Source organism: Ictidomys tridecemlineatus, chromosome 14 (assembly GCF_052094955.1).
Source record: "Ictidomys tridecemlineatus isolate mIctTri1 chromosome 14, mIctTri1.hap1, whole genome shotgun sequence".
In the NCBI taxonomy this organism is placed as follows: Eukaryota; Metazoa; Chordata; class Mammalia; order Rodentia; family Sciuridae; genus Ictidomys; species Ictidomys tridecemlineatus.
In genome coordinates, this window is record NC_135490.1 from 4,705,540 (window position 1) to 4,723,920 (window position 18,381).

Sequence of the window (18,381 nt, forward strand, 5' to 3'; positions counted from 1 at the left end):
AGACCCTTCCTAGCAGAGTGGACGGAAAGGTCACGTGCATCGGGCAATCTATTGCTGTGGAGAGCCACGGAAAGTTCCCGATGCCAGGCCTCTCTCTCCCTGGCTGCATGCCAAGAGAAGATCCTCATGTATATCCCACATGGCTTTCTGCATCCATCTGCTTTCCTTTAAGGGCCTTCGCCTCTAAGGAGCTTTGTCACCACAGTGGCATATTCTGCCATTTTCAGTACCGACCCCATAGAATTGTCACAGGGACTAAATAAGTAGAACATGTAGAACATTGCCCAGCACCCAGTAAGTGCTAAGTGTTTATGAATAAAGGCATGATACAGAGTTGGTTTATCCAGGGAGCCAGGAGGGCATCCCTGAAGAGGTGACAAGTGACCAGAAATCCAGACAATGAGCCAGAGTTAGCCTAAGGCAAAGGGAGAGGGTGAGCATGGAGGCGGGGGCCTGGTGAGGCCACCCAGGACATCGAGGATGAAGCAGTCACCTGCAGACACTAGGAGCTGGGCCGTGCAGGGTCTTGAGACCACCAAGGAGTTTTATTCTTTGTTCCAAGTCATGGGAGCTGTAGGAGGTTTGCGAGAGTGTGTGCAGGCCTTGTGTTGAGCATAAGAAGCCAGGTGTGTTAGGACTGTCCAGAGATGCAGGACCCGTAGAGCACACAGAAAGGAAAAGGAGAGACGAACCAGGAGGCATTAGCTCACGCAGGAGGGGACCGACAAGTCCCTCATCTGCTGTCTACAGGCCAGAGTCCAGGGAGCCAGTGGCCTGGTTCAGCCCGAGTCCAGAGCCCTGAGAACTGGGTGCAGTAACGTAGGTGGGAGCTGGTACAAGCCCCAGAGTCCAGAGGCCCAAGAACTCGGAGCTCTAATGTCCAAGGGCAGGAGAAGATGGGTGGGATGCCCCAGCTCAGCAGAAGAGCTTGCAGTGAGATGAAGAAGTTAGACTCAGTAATCCATGTGAGTGCTGGAGTAGTTCATCCTGAATTTGAGCAGCTTTATAAATGCCTGTACAAAGAGATTACTGTAACCAGCCTCCTTGAACTTGTGTGGTTAAACATACTGTGTTTAGTAAAACACACAGATACTGCACCAGCTGGTGTCGAGAGTCCTTCTTGGAGGGTCCTCTGGTCCTTACTTGTCACCTCTGTTCAGAAGAGTCTGGGGCTCTGCAGTCTAGCTGCCTGCAGAACTATTCCTGAAAAACAAAACAGATTTCTGTATTTTGGTCAGAACACTTCTGACACCAAATGCACATGAATTTCCACGGTTTCTGCAGACACGAGCTGGCTGTCCTGTGACTCAGTTCCATTCTGTCACTGCCAACCTGGAGTTAGCAGTAGATCCAGCAAGTTCTGGGCTGAGTCCCCCACACTGCTCCCACTTCAACCACCAATTACAGGTCCTGGTCTCCCTCCGACTCTGACTGAAGCTGTCAGCCGTGGGCTCCCAGAGCCCCTCCCTGGGTTTCATTACTTGCTGAAATGTCTCCTAGAACTCAAGAGAAGCACTTTGCTTACACTTAGCACTATATGACAGAGACAGTGTCAAGGGACACAATGAATAGGCATAGGAGATACACAGGACAAGGCACTCCGTGTGTTAACCAGCCCCGAAGCTCTCTGAACCCCTTAATTCTGATTTTCATGAAGTTTCATTATGTAGACAGAACGGGTTAAATTCAACCCGTCACCTGTGCTCATCCAACACCCGACTGCTCTTTTCTGTCTTCCTGGATCAGGCACCCTAGTGGAGGATGCACCCAGGAGTCTCCATGCGGCCTGTGCAGACTGTCCCCAGGCCCTCCTGCCTGGGCGCCTCCACCACGTCACTCTGCCCAGTGCCTTGCTCTGCCTCCCCTGGGAGCTTTGCATTTCCAGCACCTTTCAGGTTGGCATAAGGCTCCCTGGGGGTCTCTCTGTCTCCCACCCTCCCCTCTTCTGCCTTCTTTCACTCCTTCCCTCTGTCGCTGTTGCCTTGATTTTCTCCACAAGAGGAAGTCTTGCTTCCCAAACCAGAGTAGAGGCTTTCCTGGAGTCAGACTCAGTAGGATCCCACGTCTCCCAGGCACAACACTCCGTGGTTACTCAATACACTTACCAATTCAACAAGCACAGCTGAGCTTGTTGACAAGTACCGTTCTGTGTGCTGGGGGTATACCATGGAATAAACCAAAGAGTCCCACCTGTCTCAATCCGCCTTTTCTCTGCTGTGACAGAAGGATCTGACCAGAACAACTCTAAGGAGGAGAAGTTTATTTGAGGGCTCACGTTTTGGAGGTCTTAGTCCATAGAAGGCTGGTTCCATTCCTCAGGGTTCAAGGTGAGGCTGAACATCATGGCGGGAGAGGGTGGAAGAGGGAAGCAGCTCACATCACCATGACCATGAATCAGAGAGAGATACCCAAACCACACCCCAACTCCCACCTCCTCCAGCCACACCCTACTCTTCAGTTACCACTCAGTTAATCCCTGTAGGGAGATTAATTCACAGGTTGGGTTAAGACTCTCACAACCCAATTAGTTATCCTCTGAACCTTCTTGCATTGTCTCATACATGAGCTCTGGGGGACACCTCATATCCAAGCCATCTTACCACCCTCGGGCTCCAACAGGGAAAAAACAAAATAATGCAAAATAGCAGATGATCCATCATGTTAGAAGGTGGCGAGACTTACGATAAGAGAGAGGAGCCCCGGTGAGGGGATTGGATGTTGGTCAGATGGGCATTCTCAGCAGGCTGCCCGGGATTGGCCTTGCTGAATTGGTGACAGCTGGAGGAGGTAGAACGCCGTGGGAGCCGAAGGAAAGACGTCCCAGGCAAACACCAAACAGTGCCAAAGCCCAGGGCAGAGCTGTGTCGCGTGCTCCAGGATCAGGGTGGGGGTGAGTGTGGAGGGGCTTCAGCCGTTACTCTGAATGAAGTGAGGTGCCAGCATTTTGAAAGACAAATGGCATTATCTGACTTGGGATTTCAAAATTCTCACCATGTCAGATAGCGTCGGTAGCAGGGAGAAGGCTAAAAGGGAAGCCAGTCCAGCAGAGCTAACCCCGGCTGGAAGCCATGTTGGCTTGGACTCCGTGCGTGGCAGTTAGAAGACTGATCTGTTATGTTCTGATAGTGAAGCTGGCCAGGCTTCAGGGGGAGGGGGTGCTGGGAGGTGTGTGAGACAGTGGGACATCCAGGCTGACCTCGGGGAGTTGGGCTGGGCACCTGAGGGGATGGAATTCCCCAAATTCAGCATCAGAATTAAGAGCTCAGGAGGAAGAGTGGAACCAGTGGCGAAGAAGCTACTGGTGGTGCTGAAAGGAATCAGATGTGTGGATAAAGAAAGGGCTTTCAGGAGGGGAGGCCAGCGGCGTCCTCCTGGTCCCTGTGGGATGAGGATGAGCTTCTCCTGCTGACTCTGGCAGTGTGTGGTCCCTATGGTCTCAGCAGCTCAGGTTCCTGGGCAGGTTCCTACAGACTCAGGGAGAAGATGGGCAGCCGACAGTGAGCGTGGGCCACACTGTCAAGGAGTTTGCCACAAAGCAGTGCAAACACATGGGCAGTGTCTGGCAGAGGCGGCTAGGAAGGGGAGTGGGAGGGAGGGGAGCATCTTTGCAACTTGCTGGTGTAAAATACCAAACAAGAGCTCAGTGATGAGGAGCAAGAGGGAAGAACTGATAGGACAGGCCTCGAATAGGCAAGAGGGACACAGTAGTCAGGTGGAGCAATTGGCCATCCATATGGACGGTCCGTCTCCATTTGCCCATGAGAAAGCAGGTCTGTGCAGCATCCCTTGCCACTGTGCTTGCTGTAGTGGAAGCAGCATGATGGCCAGGGGTGAGAAAGGGGAGGCACTGTTGCAGGTGGAGACCTGCAGGTGTGAGGCCAGAGGGGGCCATTGCACTGGGGGTCCTGGGTTGCCAACAGGCAGAGGCGGACGCAGGCCTGAGGCCTGTGCATGTAGGCAGCCTAGGAGACGTGGGTCCCCCCGTCCTTTTGGCACCCGCATTCCCTCCCTGTAGATACTGAGCCTGGGGGTGGGTACACACGTCCTTTTAATTGGAAACCTTAAAGCCTCAACAGCGGAGCCTCCCTGACGTGGCTCCGGCACGTCTTCTTGGCTGACCTGCCTTGGCACACAGGGAGCCGGGGACTCCCCTGGGCTCTGGAGGGCTTGCCCTCTCCTATCTGGAACCAGCCTCACCCCACACCCTGCCCTGCTTCACTTCTTGTTGTCAGTGTGGGGAAGTGCCTCCAGACCTGCTTCTGTGTGGGAGGACAGATCTCAGCGGCTCGTTCCGTCCTGCTTGGGCTGCGGGGTGACCCTGCTATCTTAGGGCTTTGGTGGCTACCCTCCTGCTCCAGTGCTGGTGGCTCCCCACTAGCCGCTCCCCATGCTGCCAGCAAGTTGGCCCGAGCCCCGCAGCCTCGGCACCTGGTACATCCTATACAATACATCCCCACTGTTGTCACCTGCCCCTCCCCTGCCTCACATTTGCACCCCAGTGATCCTGGTCGGGTTGTGCCAGCGCGATGCCCTCCCACCCTTCCAGTGAGCCAATGTCCTGCTCAGTCCAGCGCCAACCCAGCGGCCACTACGGTCTGCCCAGCTGCCCCACACCTGCCCGACACCTGCTCAGGCTGTTTCCTCCCCCATGAAAAGAAACGTCTGAACTTGCTCTGGCTTCTGGAAAGTCCTGAAGAAGCAAAGACGTTCTCCCTCCATTATGAATCCTCAGAACTCAGCCTGACCCTCGAAGGACTGAACAGGTGTTCCTCCTGCCAGGAGAGATGGGGGCTGATTTTGTGAATGGGACTCTGTGGGCCCGCCCTAGGCAGGGTGGGGAGGCAAGCGAGCTGGATCACGCACCTCGGAAAATGCAGGAGGGTCTTGCCAGGATCTCCCAGACATCTGGAAAGGAACTTGGTCTCTCTGGCCTCAGTTTCCAGGTGGGCTCCCTGGAGGGGCAGCAGGTTCGCGGTGGAAAGCCAGCAGCGGTGTCTGGAGTAAGTGAGCCATCAGCCCCCAGGTTCATTTCTTGGTTGAGGCTGAAGAGCTGGGTCTCCATGAAGCTGGAAGCTCCCTGGCGCGTGGGCAGATAGATGACTGGAAGGGCCCCCGCCACGGCCTGTTTCTCTAGTAGCTGTCCGGTGAAGACAAACACAGGCGGTCTGTCACGGCAAAGCTGACCGATCCCAGTGACAGCAGAGGTTCAAGAGCTCAGGCCAGGATGACTTCCGCCCACCGGCTGCCTCCCTGACGTCACTGCACACCAGAACAGGGACATAGGCATGAAGGCGCAGCTCTGTCACCACTGCAGAGAGCAGCAGCTATGCTTCCAAACACCTGTGGTTCACCCTGACCCGGTGCCACCCTCAGCGCCACTGGTTTGGAGGCTCTTGAGCCTAGAGCTGTCAGTAAGGCTCCTCGGTCCCCTGCTCTGGTGCTTCTAGAAAGGCCTCTGGGCGCTGCAGGGAAAACCTGGGCCTCTGTGAGGAGCTGAACTCACTTGCACTGTGCACGCCGCCCCGCGGAGCCCGGGTCACATATGGTGAAGAGCGGCTGACCTCACAGATGCCTCCTCTTTAGGCACGAAGTGGATTTTGTCTGGAGGGGAGATTTTATCTGCTGAGGCTCTTGCCCCGGGAACAGCCGGTTTCTTCAAGACTCATTCCGTGTTCCCGATCTCTGAATGTGTGCTTCAGGTTGTCCTATGAATGAGGGCCCCAAGCGTCGTGTCTGTGTGACAGCTGCGATTCTTCCTCTTTTTACCTTTTTACCATTTTCACTAGAAACTCAGGTCAGCATGGAGGAGCCAGGTTATCTCCTAGATCCTGGTTGAGGTGACAGCAGGAGGGCCACTCAGCCATCCCTTGCTGATCCACACATCCCCTCCCACCCCGTCCTGCGATAACCACGTGCATGGCCACCGCACTCCTTTTTCTGGTGTGCATAAAAATGTTGGGAACGGAATTAGAGTTTAGAGCCAGTAGCTGTGCACTGCTGTGCAGAGGTGGTGGAGAAGGCAATGAGGACGCGTCAGCCTTGTGCCTGGGAGGTGGTCCTCCTCTGCAAGCTCACGTCCCTGCCTCAGGGAGGCCGTGTGGCACAGCCCGCCTCTGTGCACCAGCACTCCTTCAGCTCCCTTGCTAACCTCTGAGCACTTTGTGGCCTGGTAATCTTAACTAATGCAAAAGCGTGCTGATGGTGCTCTGCTGGAGAGGAACATGGGCAAGCCCAGGGCAGAATCCGCAAGGCAGAGCATGGCCCACCACGGGGAAGCAGCTCTGTGATCTGCAGCTTCGGGGGTGCAGTGACATCCGGGGAAGGCTGCACTGCTGAGTTTCAAACACTCTGGGCGTCACTGAGGACTGTGATGTGAGCATTCCGGGGGCCGAGATGGCTAATGAGTGCTCTGTCCCTGGAGCACTGGGAGGCGTCCTGTTCTTAGGGCTTGGCTTCTGGAACAGGCCTCACTAAAGTTCACAACAGCCAGAGTCGTGTGTGCTGTTGTCTGTGTAGGTAAAATGTGCCGCCTGTCGTGGTTTGTGTGACAGTGAGCTCCAGGGCATGCAGGCCCCGGTGTGCACAGGGTACACTCATAGGACAAACCCCAGGTTGATGTTTGACTTTAAGAAATCCAGTCTTTGATTAAACTTTCCCAGAAATTATTTCTCTTAGGTATGGAGAGCCAATGCACACGCTGTCTCAGTTATTTTGAGTGACTGGGCGCTGTGGCACACACCTGTAATCCAGAGCCTGGGGAAGTTGAGGCAGGAGGGTTGCAAGTTCAAGGCCAGCCTCGGCAACTTAGTGAGACCCTGTCTCTAAATCAAAAAAATCGGGGATGTATGTCAGTGATAAAGCACCCCTGATTCAATTCCTAGTGCCAAAAAAGAAAAAAATGAATCATTTTGAATGAATAGATTGTTGTAGTGCTTTACCTCCTCTGAGTTCAAACTGAATAAGTAAGTAAATGAGAGAACTATAATTTGCTGAGTTTGGTCTCATGTGGAGCTGGGGACCCGTGCCAGTCGTTGTTTCTCTCCCAGCTCCTGGGTGTGCAGACTAAGTGCTGAGTACATGTGGCAAGACTGGCACATCAGTTAGCTGCACACTCCAGAGACCTACTTCCCTCTTACTGGGCTAGAGGTTGTCCACCGCCTGTGCACATACTGAGATCTCAGGCCTGACCCACTTTTGCCCACTAGGTACCCCTTTTACAGACTTCGGATAAGCACGGTGAGCTCTAGGCAGCGGGAAGCTCCAGGCTATGAAAACAGGACCACTTGGGCTTCAGGAAACTAAAAGGAGTAACTTGAAGAAGGGCCAGTTGTTTGCTGACATAAAAGGGCCAAGGAAGGTTGATCCCCAGTTTGGTCAGCCAGGACATGGAAATGCAACTCGGGACCCAGTCTTGCTCTCTTCCTGCTCACCTTGTCCAAGGCCTCGGTCATTCCACGTGGTTCCTGGGGATGTGATACGTGGGCAAAGAAGAAACGTGTTTTTGCTTATGCATTGATTTATAATGGTGAGGAAAACTCCCCCCAAATCCCACCCACTCTTAGGCCACAATGGCCAGGGTTATGTCATTTGCCAGAAAAGGATCACCTTGATAGTGACCGATTCAAGTCATCCCCCCTGGGAAGGGGCTGTCTGTATTACATGTGCATAAAGAGCCTAGCACCTAAAATTTCCATGCTCAGCCTGCCATTAACAGACAAGACAGGAGTGGCTTCAAGTAGCAGGCACCTGGGAAAGTCACCATTGACTTTGTCCTTCTGTGCTGTTCCACCATAGCCACTTTTATGATTAATGTTTGAATGTGTGGTTATGTCCTAGGTGCTCCTTGGGCAGCTGTGCAAGGCAGGTGACCCAGTGGCTCACCAGTCAGTGCATGGTGGGGTCCTGGAGTTCATCTCCCAGCTTGACTCCCCTGAGGCCAACACAGTGTCTCAGCTTGCTTTAGCTTAGCGTCTTCATCTGCAAAATTAAATTAACTACTGTGGTGGTTTAGATGAGGTGTCCCCAAAAGCTCACTTGTGAGACAATGCAAGAAGGTTATAGCCTTAACCCAATCAGTGAATTGATCCTTGATGGATTAGCTGGTAACTGGAGGCAGGTGGGGTGTCGCTGGAGGAGGTGGGCACTGGGGGCGGGGCCATGGGGCACATATTTTGTATCTGGAGAGTGGAGTCTGTCTCTGCTGCTGATCATCATGTGAGCTGCTTCCCTCTGCCACACTCTTCTGCCTTGAAGTCCTGCCTTATTTTGAGCCCCAAGGAATGCAGGCCACTTATGGCCTAAGACCTCTGAAACCATGAGCCCCTAAATAAACCTTTCCTCCTCCCAGTTGTTCTGCTCGGTCCGTTAGTCACAGCAGTGAAACAGCTGACTGTCACAACCCTTTCCACTCACTGCCTCACGGGGTATTGGACCTTTGCTTGCAGTATAACAAAGTCCCATGTAAATGGGATTGTGTGCATTATTAGGATCCCACTGTCTTTTACCAGTCAGGTTAACGCTGCCAAATGCCCAGTAGTGTGTTGTAAAATCAAAGCAGGGATGAGAAGAGTGGATCCCATGGCCAAACCTAAGTGTGTGGAACGGATCCCACTAATGGGAGCCCAGTTTTCGTAGCAGGGTCCTCTAGTAATACCACGGAGGCGTGAAGACCCCGTGGAAGAACAGCTGGCCTCCCTCCTGCCAGAGAGGTGGACTGAGGAATGTGCTCTGACCTCAGGGGGCCCTCTCTCCCGTCCCTGATCAGAAAGCTCCACACAGCCCCTGCCCGGGGTTGCCCCCTGTCAAACCTTCCCACATACCTCCTAGCCAATCCCTAATTCCTCGAGCCACCGATCTCAGATATTCCCTGCACAGGTAAAGTACTCAGAGAAAATAACAGTTGACATCTCCTGGTATTTGCACTTAAAAAGAAGTCTTTATAGGGTCATGCAGAGGACCACAGCTTTATCAGACTAAGAAGGAGCACCTTCTCACATCCCTGTTTCTCAAGTGCTTCCTGCTGTCATGACGCTCTTCACGGGCTTTCAGAAGGACACCCAAACATCCTCTGGACACTTCTCTCCCCACCTGCTGGGTCTGCGAGTGGCTACAGGCCTTCTGCTTGTGCCTGGACTCAGCCTCTCTGACCCATGTGAGCTGTGAGCACCTGGGATCGAGAGAGGCTGTCTATGTGATGGGCCTTCCTGGGGCAGCGGGTCTGTCTTCCTGGACACAGGCCACCCGCGGCACTGGGTCAGACCTGAGTTTGTAGATGTGATTCTCTCCAATCCATTGGTGGTGTTACTTTCCAGCATTTTGGTTTGGGATCTGTTAACAGTTCAAAGACCAACAATGTTTCTGTCTACAGATTTGTTTTCTTGGGAGTTTTGTTTGTGGCCACTTTGGAAAACATCAGTCCCATGTCATTAATGCCAATATTTTCTGGGTCCTCAGCATTCACAGTTCGTCCACTGGGCATGGTTACACTAAGTCTGTCCTCCTGGGAGAGAACGTGTGCTTCACCATCAACCTGCTCCCATAGACAGCGACACAGCCCCTGCCTTTGTGACGCTCCCTGTCTCCCCACAGGTCTGTCGACTTGAGCGCCATTTGTCTCCTGAGCAGTACCGGGGAACCCTCTTTGCCGACCAGCCCGTGATGTTCATCACGCCGGACAGCAGCCCGCCGAGAGCCAAGCTGTGTGAGCTGGTCCTCCTGTGTGGAGGCCAAGTCAGCCAGGTTCCTCGCCAGGCCAGCATCGTTGTCGGGCCCTACGCTGGGAAGAAGAAAGCAACAACCAAGTACCTGTCGGAAAAATGGGTCTTAGGTAAGACTCAGGTGCAGAAAGGGCGGGTCCAGGGGGCTCCTGCCGGGGACAGAGGGCTCCTGATGATCCCTAGGCCTCGCGAGTTCCCTGCAGAGCCACTGTTCTGTGGTTCCAGCCGTAGGAGTCTTCAAGGGGCGTCCCGTGAGCCCCTCCCCGTGTCCTAGACCTCTGCTTCGGCTCACGACTCCTCACAGCTGCCCCTAGAGTCTTGACTGTCCTGCACACCCTGCTCCTTCCTGTCACTGAGGGAGAATTCAAAAGGAAAAAAAAAACACCTGGACTTCACCCATGTGGCTCCCAGCTCGTGTGGAAAGCCTGGTCCACCCAGCCAATGGAGCTGTCCGGCAGGCGGGTGGTGTGACTGTGGGTGCAGGGCTGCTGTCAGCTCAGCACAGACTTACACGAGGTTCTCAGAGGACAAGGTGGCCAGCCAGACACCCTGACCGCGGGGTCTGTCCTGCACTGTGGTGACATGGCGGCCACCTTCGAGAGGCTGTGGGTCTGCTGGGAGGAGCCGGTGGGGAGGATGGGGCAGCCAGGACACCGTGATGGGCGGGCGCCAAGGACTGGGGCACAGCCTCTGCTGGTCTCACGCCCCGTGGTGGGTTGCACTCGGCAGGGCGATTGCAGGCTCCTCCCTGGGGGTGGCCTCACCTCCTCCTCCTTGGTCTTTGATCAACTCTTGGCTGGTTGGGTGCCATGCTCCGTGCCACGGACTGAGCAGCTGAAGCAGCAAATGGCTGCTCTCCGCAGTTCTGGAGGCTGGAACCCAGGGTGGGGTGTCGGCAGGCTGCCCGCCCAGGCCTCTTGTCTTCTGGCTGTGTCCTCACCTGGCCTTCCCTCTGCTCACGTGCCCTGGGTGTCCCTGGGTGTCAAATTTCCTCTTCATGGGAAGGGTCCAGTCAGATTGGATCAGAACCCACCCTAATGACCTCATTTCAACTTAATCACTCCACGTGAAGCCACATTCAGAGGGACATGGAATTTGAGCCCTGAGTGAACTTGTCGGCTCTCAGCCCCTTCGGCAGCGAAGATCCTTAACCTGGCTGCTTCAGACTCTCTCCCCCCGTTTCTCTCCCATCCTGCCTCCCTTGACCCCTGTTCCTTAGGCACAGTCCTTTCCACGTGGACCCCCTGAATCCCAGACTCCTGGTTTTTCTCACCCTTTGCTGGAATCAGCCTTTAAAGAGAAGCGGATTCCTGATTTGTCCAAGTTCCATCTCTATGCAGCCGGGTGCACTTTGTGAACATCTTTTAAACAATTGATGGTCATCCTTGATGGATTTCTAAAGGATGATGATCAAAGGTGACTTTTCACTCTCTGATATCGAGTATTTTATCTTTTCCCTGAAAACCAACTTCAAAAAAAAAAAAAAAAAAAGAACCTAATGCTTTTAGCTATAGTCCAAAAGCTGTTTACTCTTTTCTAAATGCTAAGAATATAACCTTGAAACATCGATGCTCAGAGACAGAGGTTCTTGTTTTGTTTTTTACCAGTGTTCATTTCAAAATGCCATGAACTGCAGACCAGAACTGTGCTTGGAAACATGTTCCTCTGAGCTCACTGTGCACATGATTGACATCAACAGCTAATCTTTCCAGAGTTCGGTAATTGTGTTCTGTACAAAGGCCCCAGTCTGGGTCTGTGCTCTTATTATTTCCAGGTTGGGCAATTGTGAGGGCCCTTCCTGTTGCTCCTGCCTTCTGTGTCGGAGTCACACTCGGTGCCGCCTGCTCAGTTCCTCGATTATTTCTCCAGCTGGCTCTCTTGCTGGTGGTATTTTAAGAGACGAGCATCTGCAGGCCCACACCAGGGTTTAGTTTGCCCAAGCCCCTTAAGAACTCTACATTTTAGGCCTGGGCTTGTGGACCTGTTTCTGTTGCTTTCCTCTCTCCTAATTGACGTCCTGTTTCTTACCTGTCATTGATTACAACCACCTGCCTGTGCCCTTGGCAGCATCCGGGTATTGTGTGTGCTGCAGTCCTGGCTCATGTGAGGGGGTGCCCCTGGCTGGCAGGCACCCTGACCACTGGGTCCTTCAGCGGACCATCTATTTTTCAAATATTTATGAGCTCATAGTTTCTCTTTCTGAATTGAATAACCATTCAGTAGCCCCAGCTGCTGCAGGTGAGGGATGGCTTTTCTCCTGCACACATCTTGTCTCCTGCACAGACCTGCAAGTCACAGCCAGCCAGAGCACTGCACTTCCTCTCCCAGCCCTCTCTGCCCCCAGCCTACTTTTGCCCGATAGCTTCACATGGTGGTCAGAGAAGACCACAAGACAGTGTCCCTCACAGAGACCTGTGTCCTTCGAAGACCTTTCCTTCTGTTAACTTCTGTTACTATAAATACTTCTCTTTATTCTCAAAATATGGTTAAAGTTAAAATTAAGAATGTAGCAAATTGTTTTAAAGTATCAATTTGATAGAAAACTGGTCCTCTTGTGTAAATCATGAAAGGCAATACTCAAAATTTATGAATTAAGTTTATTCCAACTGGAATATCAGCTGCCAGGTCAGGTGATTCCTTGGGAGACCTTTTTTATTTTCCTTTTTTTTTGGTACCAGAGATTGAACCCAGGAGCACTCAACAACTGAGCCACATCCCCCAGCCCTTTTGTGTATTTTATTTGGAAGAGAGGGTCTTGCAGGCTCTCTAAGTTACTGAAGCTGGCTTTGTGCTTGTGATCCTCCTGCCTCAGCCTCCCGATCAGTGGGATCACAGGTGTGCACCGCCAGAGCCTGGCTCTTGGGAGCCTTAGGAGTAGTTTAAGTAAAGCATTTACTTAGAAGTCTTAAAAGCAACTTTTTGTGTCCACTTTCAGATTTAGAGACTGCCATACAAACTGAAATCTCCAGGGCTTTCTTGCTGTTTGAGTAGCTTTGTATTTATTCCTATTGTCTGTGGTTTCTGAGCCCCTTGAGGATTGCTCTTTTCTGCCAGGGAGAAAGGTGGATGCCAAAGAGCAGTCTTTCCCCAGGGCCTCCAACAGCCTAGCACCATGACCCATCAGATAAGTTTTGGTCCCTGGACTTTCTGTATTGCAAAAACAGCAACCCAACTTTCATTTTTTTGTGATTATTGTACTTATAAGATTTCTTCTAGCCTCAGGCCCAGGGTGACCCCTCAGCATCCAGCCAGTTTTCCCTCCCAGCCCAACGGGTTGCTGCACAGAGCAAGAGCGAGCGGACCTTGTCACCTCATGGGCTCAGCCGAGGTCCACACTCGTTCCTGGGGGATGTCCTCTGTGCCACGCTGCCTCCCAGCCAGGCTGCTTGGAGGGTCAGCAGTGTGTGCCCTGCTCCGTCCCCAGAGCCCGTCTTCCCTGAAACAGCTCTGTACTTGGGCCAAGATTCTTGGTGAATCATACCAGAAGGAGAAATGGGGATTTTTGAGATAGTACACTTGTGGGCACTTGGATATGTATAAAAATAAACAGGAAAACAGAAACCAGATTCCCGGCACTAAGAACTAAAATGCCACCTTTACCTGGTAACATTCTGTATGTGAAAGCATTTTCGGTGATTGGATTTCCCCCAGCACTCCTGTGAGATGTATTACATTCCAATGCTACATATGGAGACAGGAGACCCTGGGGTCCCAAGGGGCTCAGCTGGTGAGAAGGTGAGCCTGGGATGCCGGGAGCCTGCACAGCCATGGTCTGTGGCACGCATGCTGTGGTCATTTCTGTTCACACCTTCGGTCCCCTTCTTGTCACCACGAGGCCAGTTTGGCCTTTCTCGTGAGCATGTTTCCAGGCTCAGGCACCTCTTATTGTCCGGGCTGTGCTCGGGAGAGGAGACGTACATCTGGGCTGCGTGGGCACAGTGCCATGTTCTCAGCAATGTGGCCAAGCACAGCACGGCCTTGACGTGCATCCCTCATGAAGAGCATCAGCGTCTTCAGGAAGGGATCCCTGACGGCACGGGGCCTGAATCATTCACTGTCTCCCTTGATGACTGACCAGAAGAAGTGCAGTGACCGTGGCAATCCTGAGGCCTTGGACTTTAGGCTTCGGGATTCGGAGGCTATGTGGGTGTTGTCCGAGATCCTCTCAGTCCACCTTCCACGCACAGATAAGGAACTAGTCAGAGAGGCAGGGTCACCTGTGCAGTGGGGGCTCTTCCCAATGCTGCCTAATTTACCCTTGCCACAGGGTTCAGCCGGGCAGCCCAGATGCAGCATTTCAGGTACAATTTCAGAATTATTTTTGCTTTGAATTATTCAGAACAAACGAAATCTACCAAGACAGAAATGAATGACAACTAAAATGTAGTATTTTATAATTCCAAAATCTAATGTTTATAGATTTTTTTTTAAATTCAATATATATGCACATACATATATACAAAGCCTGTTGTATGTTATATGTGTGTGTGTAGATATATATGTATGTGCAAAGCCTTTTGTGTTTGTGTATATATGTTACATATTGCAAAGCCCGTATTTGTGTATATATGTTGTATGTATTACTAGTAATATTGTTTTAATTAACTGCTTGCCACAATCTTAGTACAAGCTTTGGAAAGCTATGGAAAGCGCAGGCTCAGAAGATGATGGCCTGTGCTCTCCTTTAATTAATATGTTGGCCAGCTAATGATCTTCGATGGTTATCTTTGAATTTCCTAACATGTTGGGTCGCTTTCTAAATTTACACTTAAAGAACTCAACCCACTAGGTGCAGATTCCCTTCCGGATGTAAAAGCTAAAGCCCTTTTTAAAGGCCGGCAGGCAAATGCTTGCTGAGAAGTCCATTTCTGCACATTTACCAGTGTGCCAAAGGCACATTCCTGAGCCGCTCTTAAAACAAAGTGGAACCAAAAACCCACTTGGAGTGTAACAGGCAGCTATTTGTTCAGCTCAAAACTGGAAATGTCCTCGACATGGCAACATGTTAGGTCCATCGTGGGAAATGCAGCCCTTGTTTCAGAGGTTAAACTGGCCGTTTACACCCTCAAGCTAAGCACTTGGGTTGTGACAGTGACTTTTTAAATTTCTGGGTTTTTTTTTTAGTTGTCAATAGAACTTTATTTATATACCGTGCTGAGAATCAAACCCAGGGCCTCACTCATTCTAGGCCAGTGCTCCACCACTGAGCCACAGCCCCAGGCCGTGGCAGTGCCGACTTAAAGGCGACCTTGCTGTACATACTCCCGGTGCCCTTTGCACAAGGTCCCAGCTTTGGAGAAAGTGCTCCAGTGTTTGGCAGCTGCCCTGCAGCTCCAGGGGCCTGCAGGGGTGATGCACTGAGAAGCCGCTTCAGCTCAGCTCGTGACGGCATGTGGCTGACAGTCCAGGGCTGTCTTTGCTTATTGACCTGATTCATCCTTGCCCTGGGCGGTGACTGTGAAAGCTTTTCCTGTGGTTTTGGAGTAAGCTGCAGGCCCGTTCCTTTCAGCTGTGGCTTATCAGGCAGTGCCGTTGAGCATGGCGGAGCCTGAGGTGGTGAGCTCAGGTTTGGGGCTGAATGAGTCCCCTTCACATTCAGAGAGTGTGACCATGTTGGGGGATAAGACTCTTAAACAGAAATAAGGTGGAATGAGGTCATAAGGGTGGAGTCCTAATCCAATATGGTGGCTTTCCTAATAAAAAAAGGATGTACACCCACAGAGAAGGTCACGGAGGACGCGGGGCCAGGGGTCCTCAAGCCAAGGAGAGAGGTCTCGGGAACACGCAGCCCTGCAGGCAGCGTGACCCAGGCTTCCAGCCTCCAGAACTGTGAGAAGGTGGGTGTCCACTTTCTAACCCCCCACGCGTCTGTGGCTCTTTGTCTCAGCAACCTGAGCTGACCCACAGGGGCCAAAGTGTCTAATGCAGTCACCCGTCACAGTCCACTCACGCACCGGGAAGCCAGGGGATCTGAGTTGAGCAGCCACATAGTGAGTGGCTGGAAGATCCAGAGTTCCAGACCAGTCACCTAAGTCCCAGCCCAGCGTCGTCTTTGTGAAAAGTAAGGTCCTCACTGAGCTCAGCAAGTGTGACTTCTCTCGACTGTGAAACCCCTAACGCTGCTGCTTCTCAAACTCTTCACTACGGAAACTAGGGTTCCGCCAGCAGGGCAGAGACCCAGGTGCCTCCCCCACCAGGGGCAGCAGTCACAGACCCTTCCTGGTTTGTAAGAGGAGAAAAGGGAGGTGGACGAAATTATCCCGTGTATTTTTTTAACCAATTTTTCGAAAGTAACCCTGAAGAATGTGGGGGAAAGAAACATCATGTGGATAGTAGCAGAAGCGAAGGAAAGAGAAGGTTCAGCCGCAAGGGGAGCCGAGTTCCCAGCGACTGCTGAAGGGGGAAGAGGAGCAATGTTGACAGGGACGGAGGAAGTGCCCGTGAATGATACCACAAGCAAAGCGGGTGCTGTACCCACAGACCCGGGAATGGTGTCTGTAAATCAGGGGGGCGCAATGCACCTGGATGCTGATAAATTTTTTAAAATGGTAAAATGGAAATTTTTATGAAAAAAACAGTTACCAAAATTGGTTCAAGGAATATAAAGTCTAATTTCCACCACTGAGAAAGTGCACAGGTTGTTAATGGTACGCCTTTGGCCACCCATCAAATAAGACTCCCACGGAGAGGAGCATCATCTTCTCTGTTCAGGCTGGGGGAGCCTGCAGGGCTGACCCTCATCTCCTCACATAACATGGACGGTGGGCAGGAAAGGAGGTGGCCACAGAGGCAGCAAAATAAGAACAGATGAATTGGGCTGGGTTGTGGCTCAGTGGTAGAGCACTCACCCAGCATGGTGAGGCACTGGGCTCCATCCTCAACACCACGTAGATAAACAAATAAAGGTATTGTGCCCATCTACAGCTAAAACAAATTTAAAAAAAAAAAAACAGATGAATTGAACTACATCAAAAGTAAGGACTTCTGGGCATCAAGCAACAACAGAGTAAAAGGCAGTTTGTGGAATAGGAAAAAACATTGGCAAATATTGGCAGTGAGTATCCAGAAATATATAAACCTTCCTACAACTCAACAGCAACAAAATAATGAGGTTAAAAATGGGAAAGAACTTAAATAAGTATTTTTCCTAAGACACGGATGTTTAATAAGCTCATAAAAAAATGCTCAATGTCACTAATCACTGGGGAAATGCAAATCAAAATAATAGAAAAAATAGTAAGTAACAGTGATTTCAGGGAAAACTCTCTAGTAATATAATAATGTTCCCATTTCCCAGACAGTAAGAAAAAGCTGGTGTGCTTGGAGTGACGGGCTAGGACAGGCTGTCTTGTCCATGGTGTGGCCTGATCCTTCATACACTCTTGGGGAAGTGTGGGCTGTGATGTCTCCGGTCGGCGTCAGCTGATAGGAACGTGGGACCCAGCCATTGCCTGCAGACACACCCCGTGGTGTCAGGTTGTGGGTCATTTGTCAGTAGCTATTGATTTTGCGCTTCTCCTGTGCTAACCGTTTCCTAGGCACTCAGGTGTAGCAGTTGACAAGAGAAATACAGTCCTTGCCCCCGTGGAACCTGTATCCTAGGGGAGAAGACAGAAAACAAATTTAAACTCATCCTTATGGAGGTCTATGCTGTGACAAAATGGGATGTGATTATCAGGAGTTGCAGTGACCGCTGGCAGCGGCGTTGGAGCTGAGACCCAGATGAGAGGGGAGGACTGGGGCAGCCTTCAGGGCTGGCCTGTCAGGCCAGGGAGCAGTGTGGAGGTTGTGCAGTCAGGAGGAGCAGCCGGCTGGGGGAGCTGAAGTGAAGGGAGGGTGCCGCGGGGCGGTGATGGGGCTGTGGATCCCGCAGATGGCCCAGGACCTTGACAGACAGGGTCAGAGTGTGGCTTTTGTTACGCGGCCGTCAGGAAGGGAAACAGGCTGATACATGTTTTAAGGAGAAGCAGAAGGCGGGTGGTTGGGCTCTTGCAGTGGTTCAGTGGCTCGGGTGATGGTGGTTAGGATGAAGTTAATATCCATACAGGTGAAGTCACCAGATTCTCAGTCTAAATTTCGGAGCCATTTGCCCTTGCTGAGAAGAATTGAAGGTGACGCCCAGCCTTGAGCTCCAAGCATCCCGGCAGTGGTAGGTGAGGTGCCCAGGAAGCAGGAGGGGGACGCAGCTTGCCTGCTCCGTCTGCAGAAGAGCTGCCTGCAGGACTCCATGGGAAAGCAGGAGAGGCCTGTGCCAGTGGTCCAGGGTCAGCGGTGAGAGGTGCACCACGGGCAGCTCTGGGCTCACTGTGAGAAAGGATGTTAAGAACTGGGCTCTGCTGCCAAGGGATGTCTCAAGTAGTGAGGCCCCTGCCTGAGTGTCCCCAGAGGCTGGGTGACCTTCGTTCCTCGGGAAGTAGAGGTGGTGCCCTAACGGAATGGGCGTCTGGCTTCATGACTGTTGGTGTTCCTCCCAGCCCTGAGATTCTTGGTTTGTTTTGAGAAGCAAAGATAAGGCTCCTCATAGGGTCCCTCGTGCTCTTGAACTTGGCACCCAGCACCATCAGCCACATTCAGCTGTTGGCAATCAGAGTTTTAACTTAAATAATGGGGTTTGCCTGCCGTACTGTAAGAAATCCGTGTTGGCAGCGGGCTGATTCCATGTCCT

General features: G+C 52.0%; 1 protein-coding gene across 4 annotated transcripts in view; it reads left to right on the forward strand.

The window, feature by feature from the left end:
• Positions 1-18,381, forward strand: part of Mcph1 (microcephalin 1) — a 193,111-nt gene that overhangs the window by 170,673 nt on the left and 4,057 nt on the right. For all 4 annotated transcript variants that reach the window (XM_005334356.5, XM_078030761.1, XM_078030762.1 and 1 more), the window contains one exon: positions 9,589-9,826. In XM_005334356.5, coding sequence (XP_005334413.2) covers positions 9,589-9,826 — 238 coding nt within the window. The remainder of the gene's footprint in view (positions 1-9,588; positions 9,827-18,381) is intronic.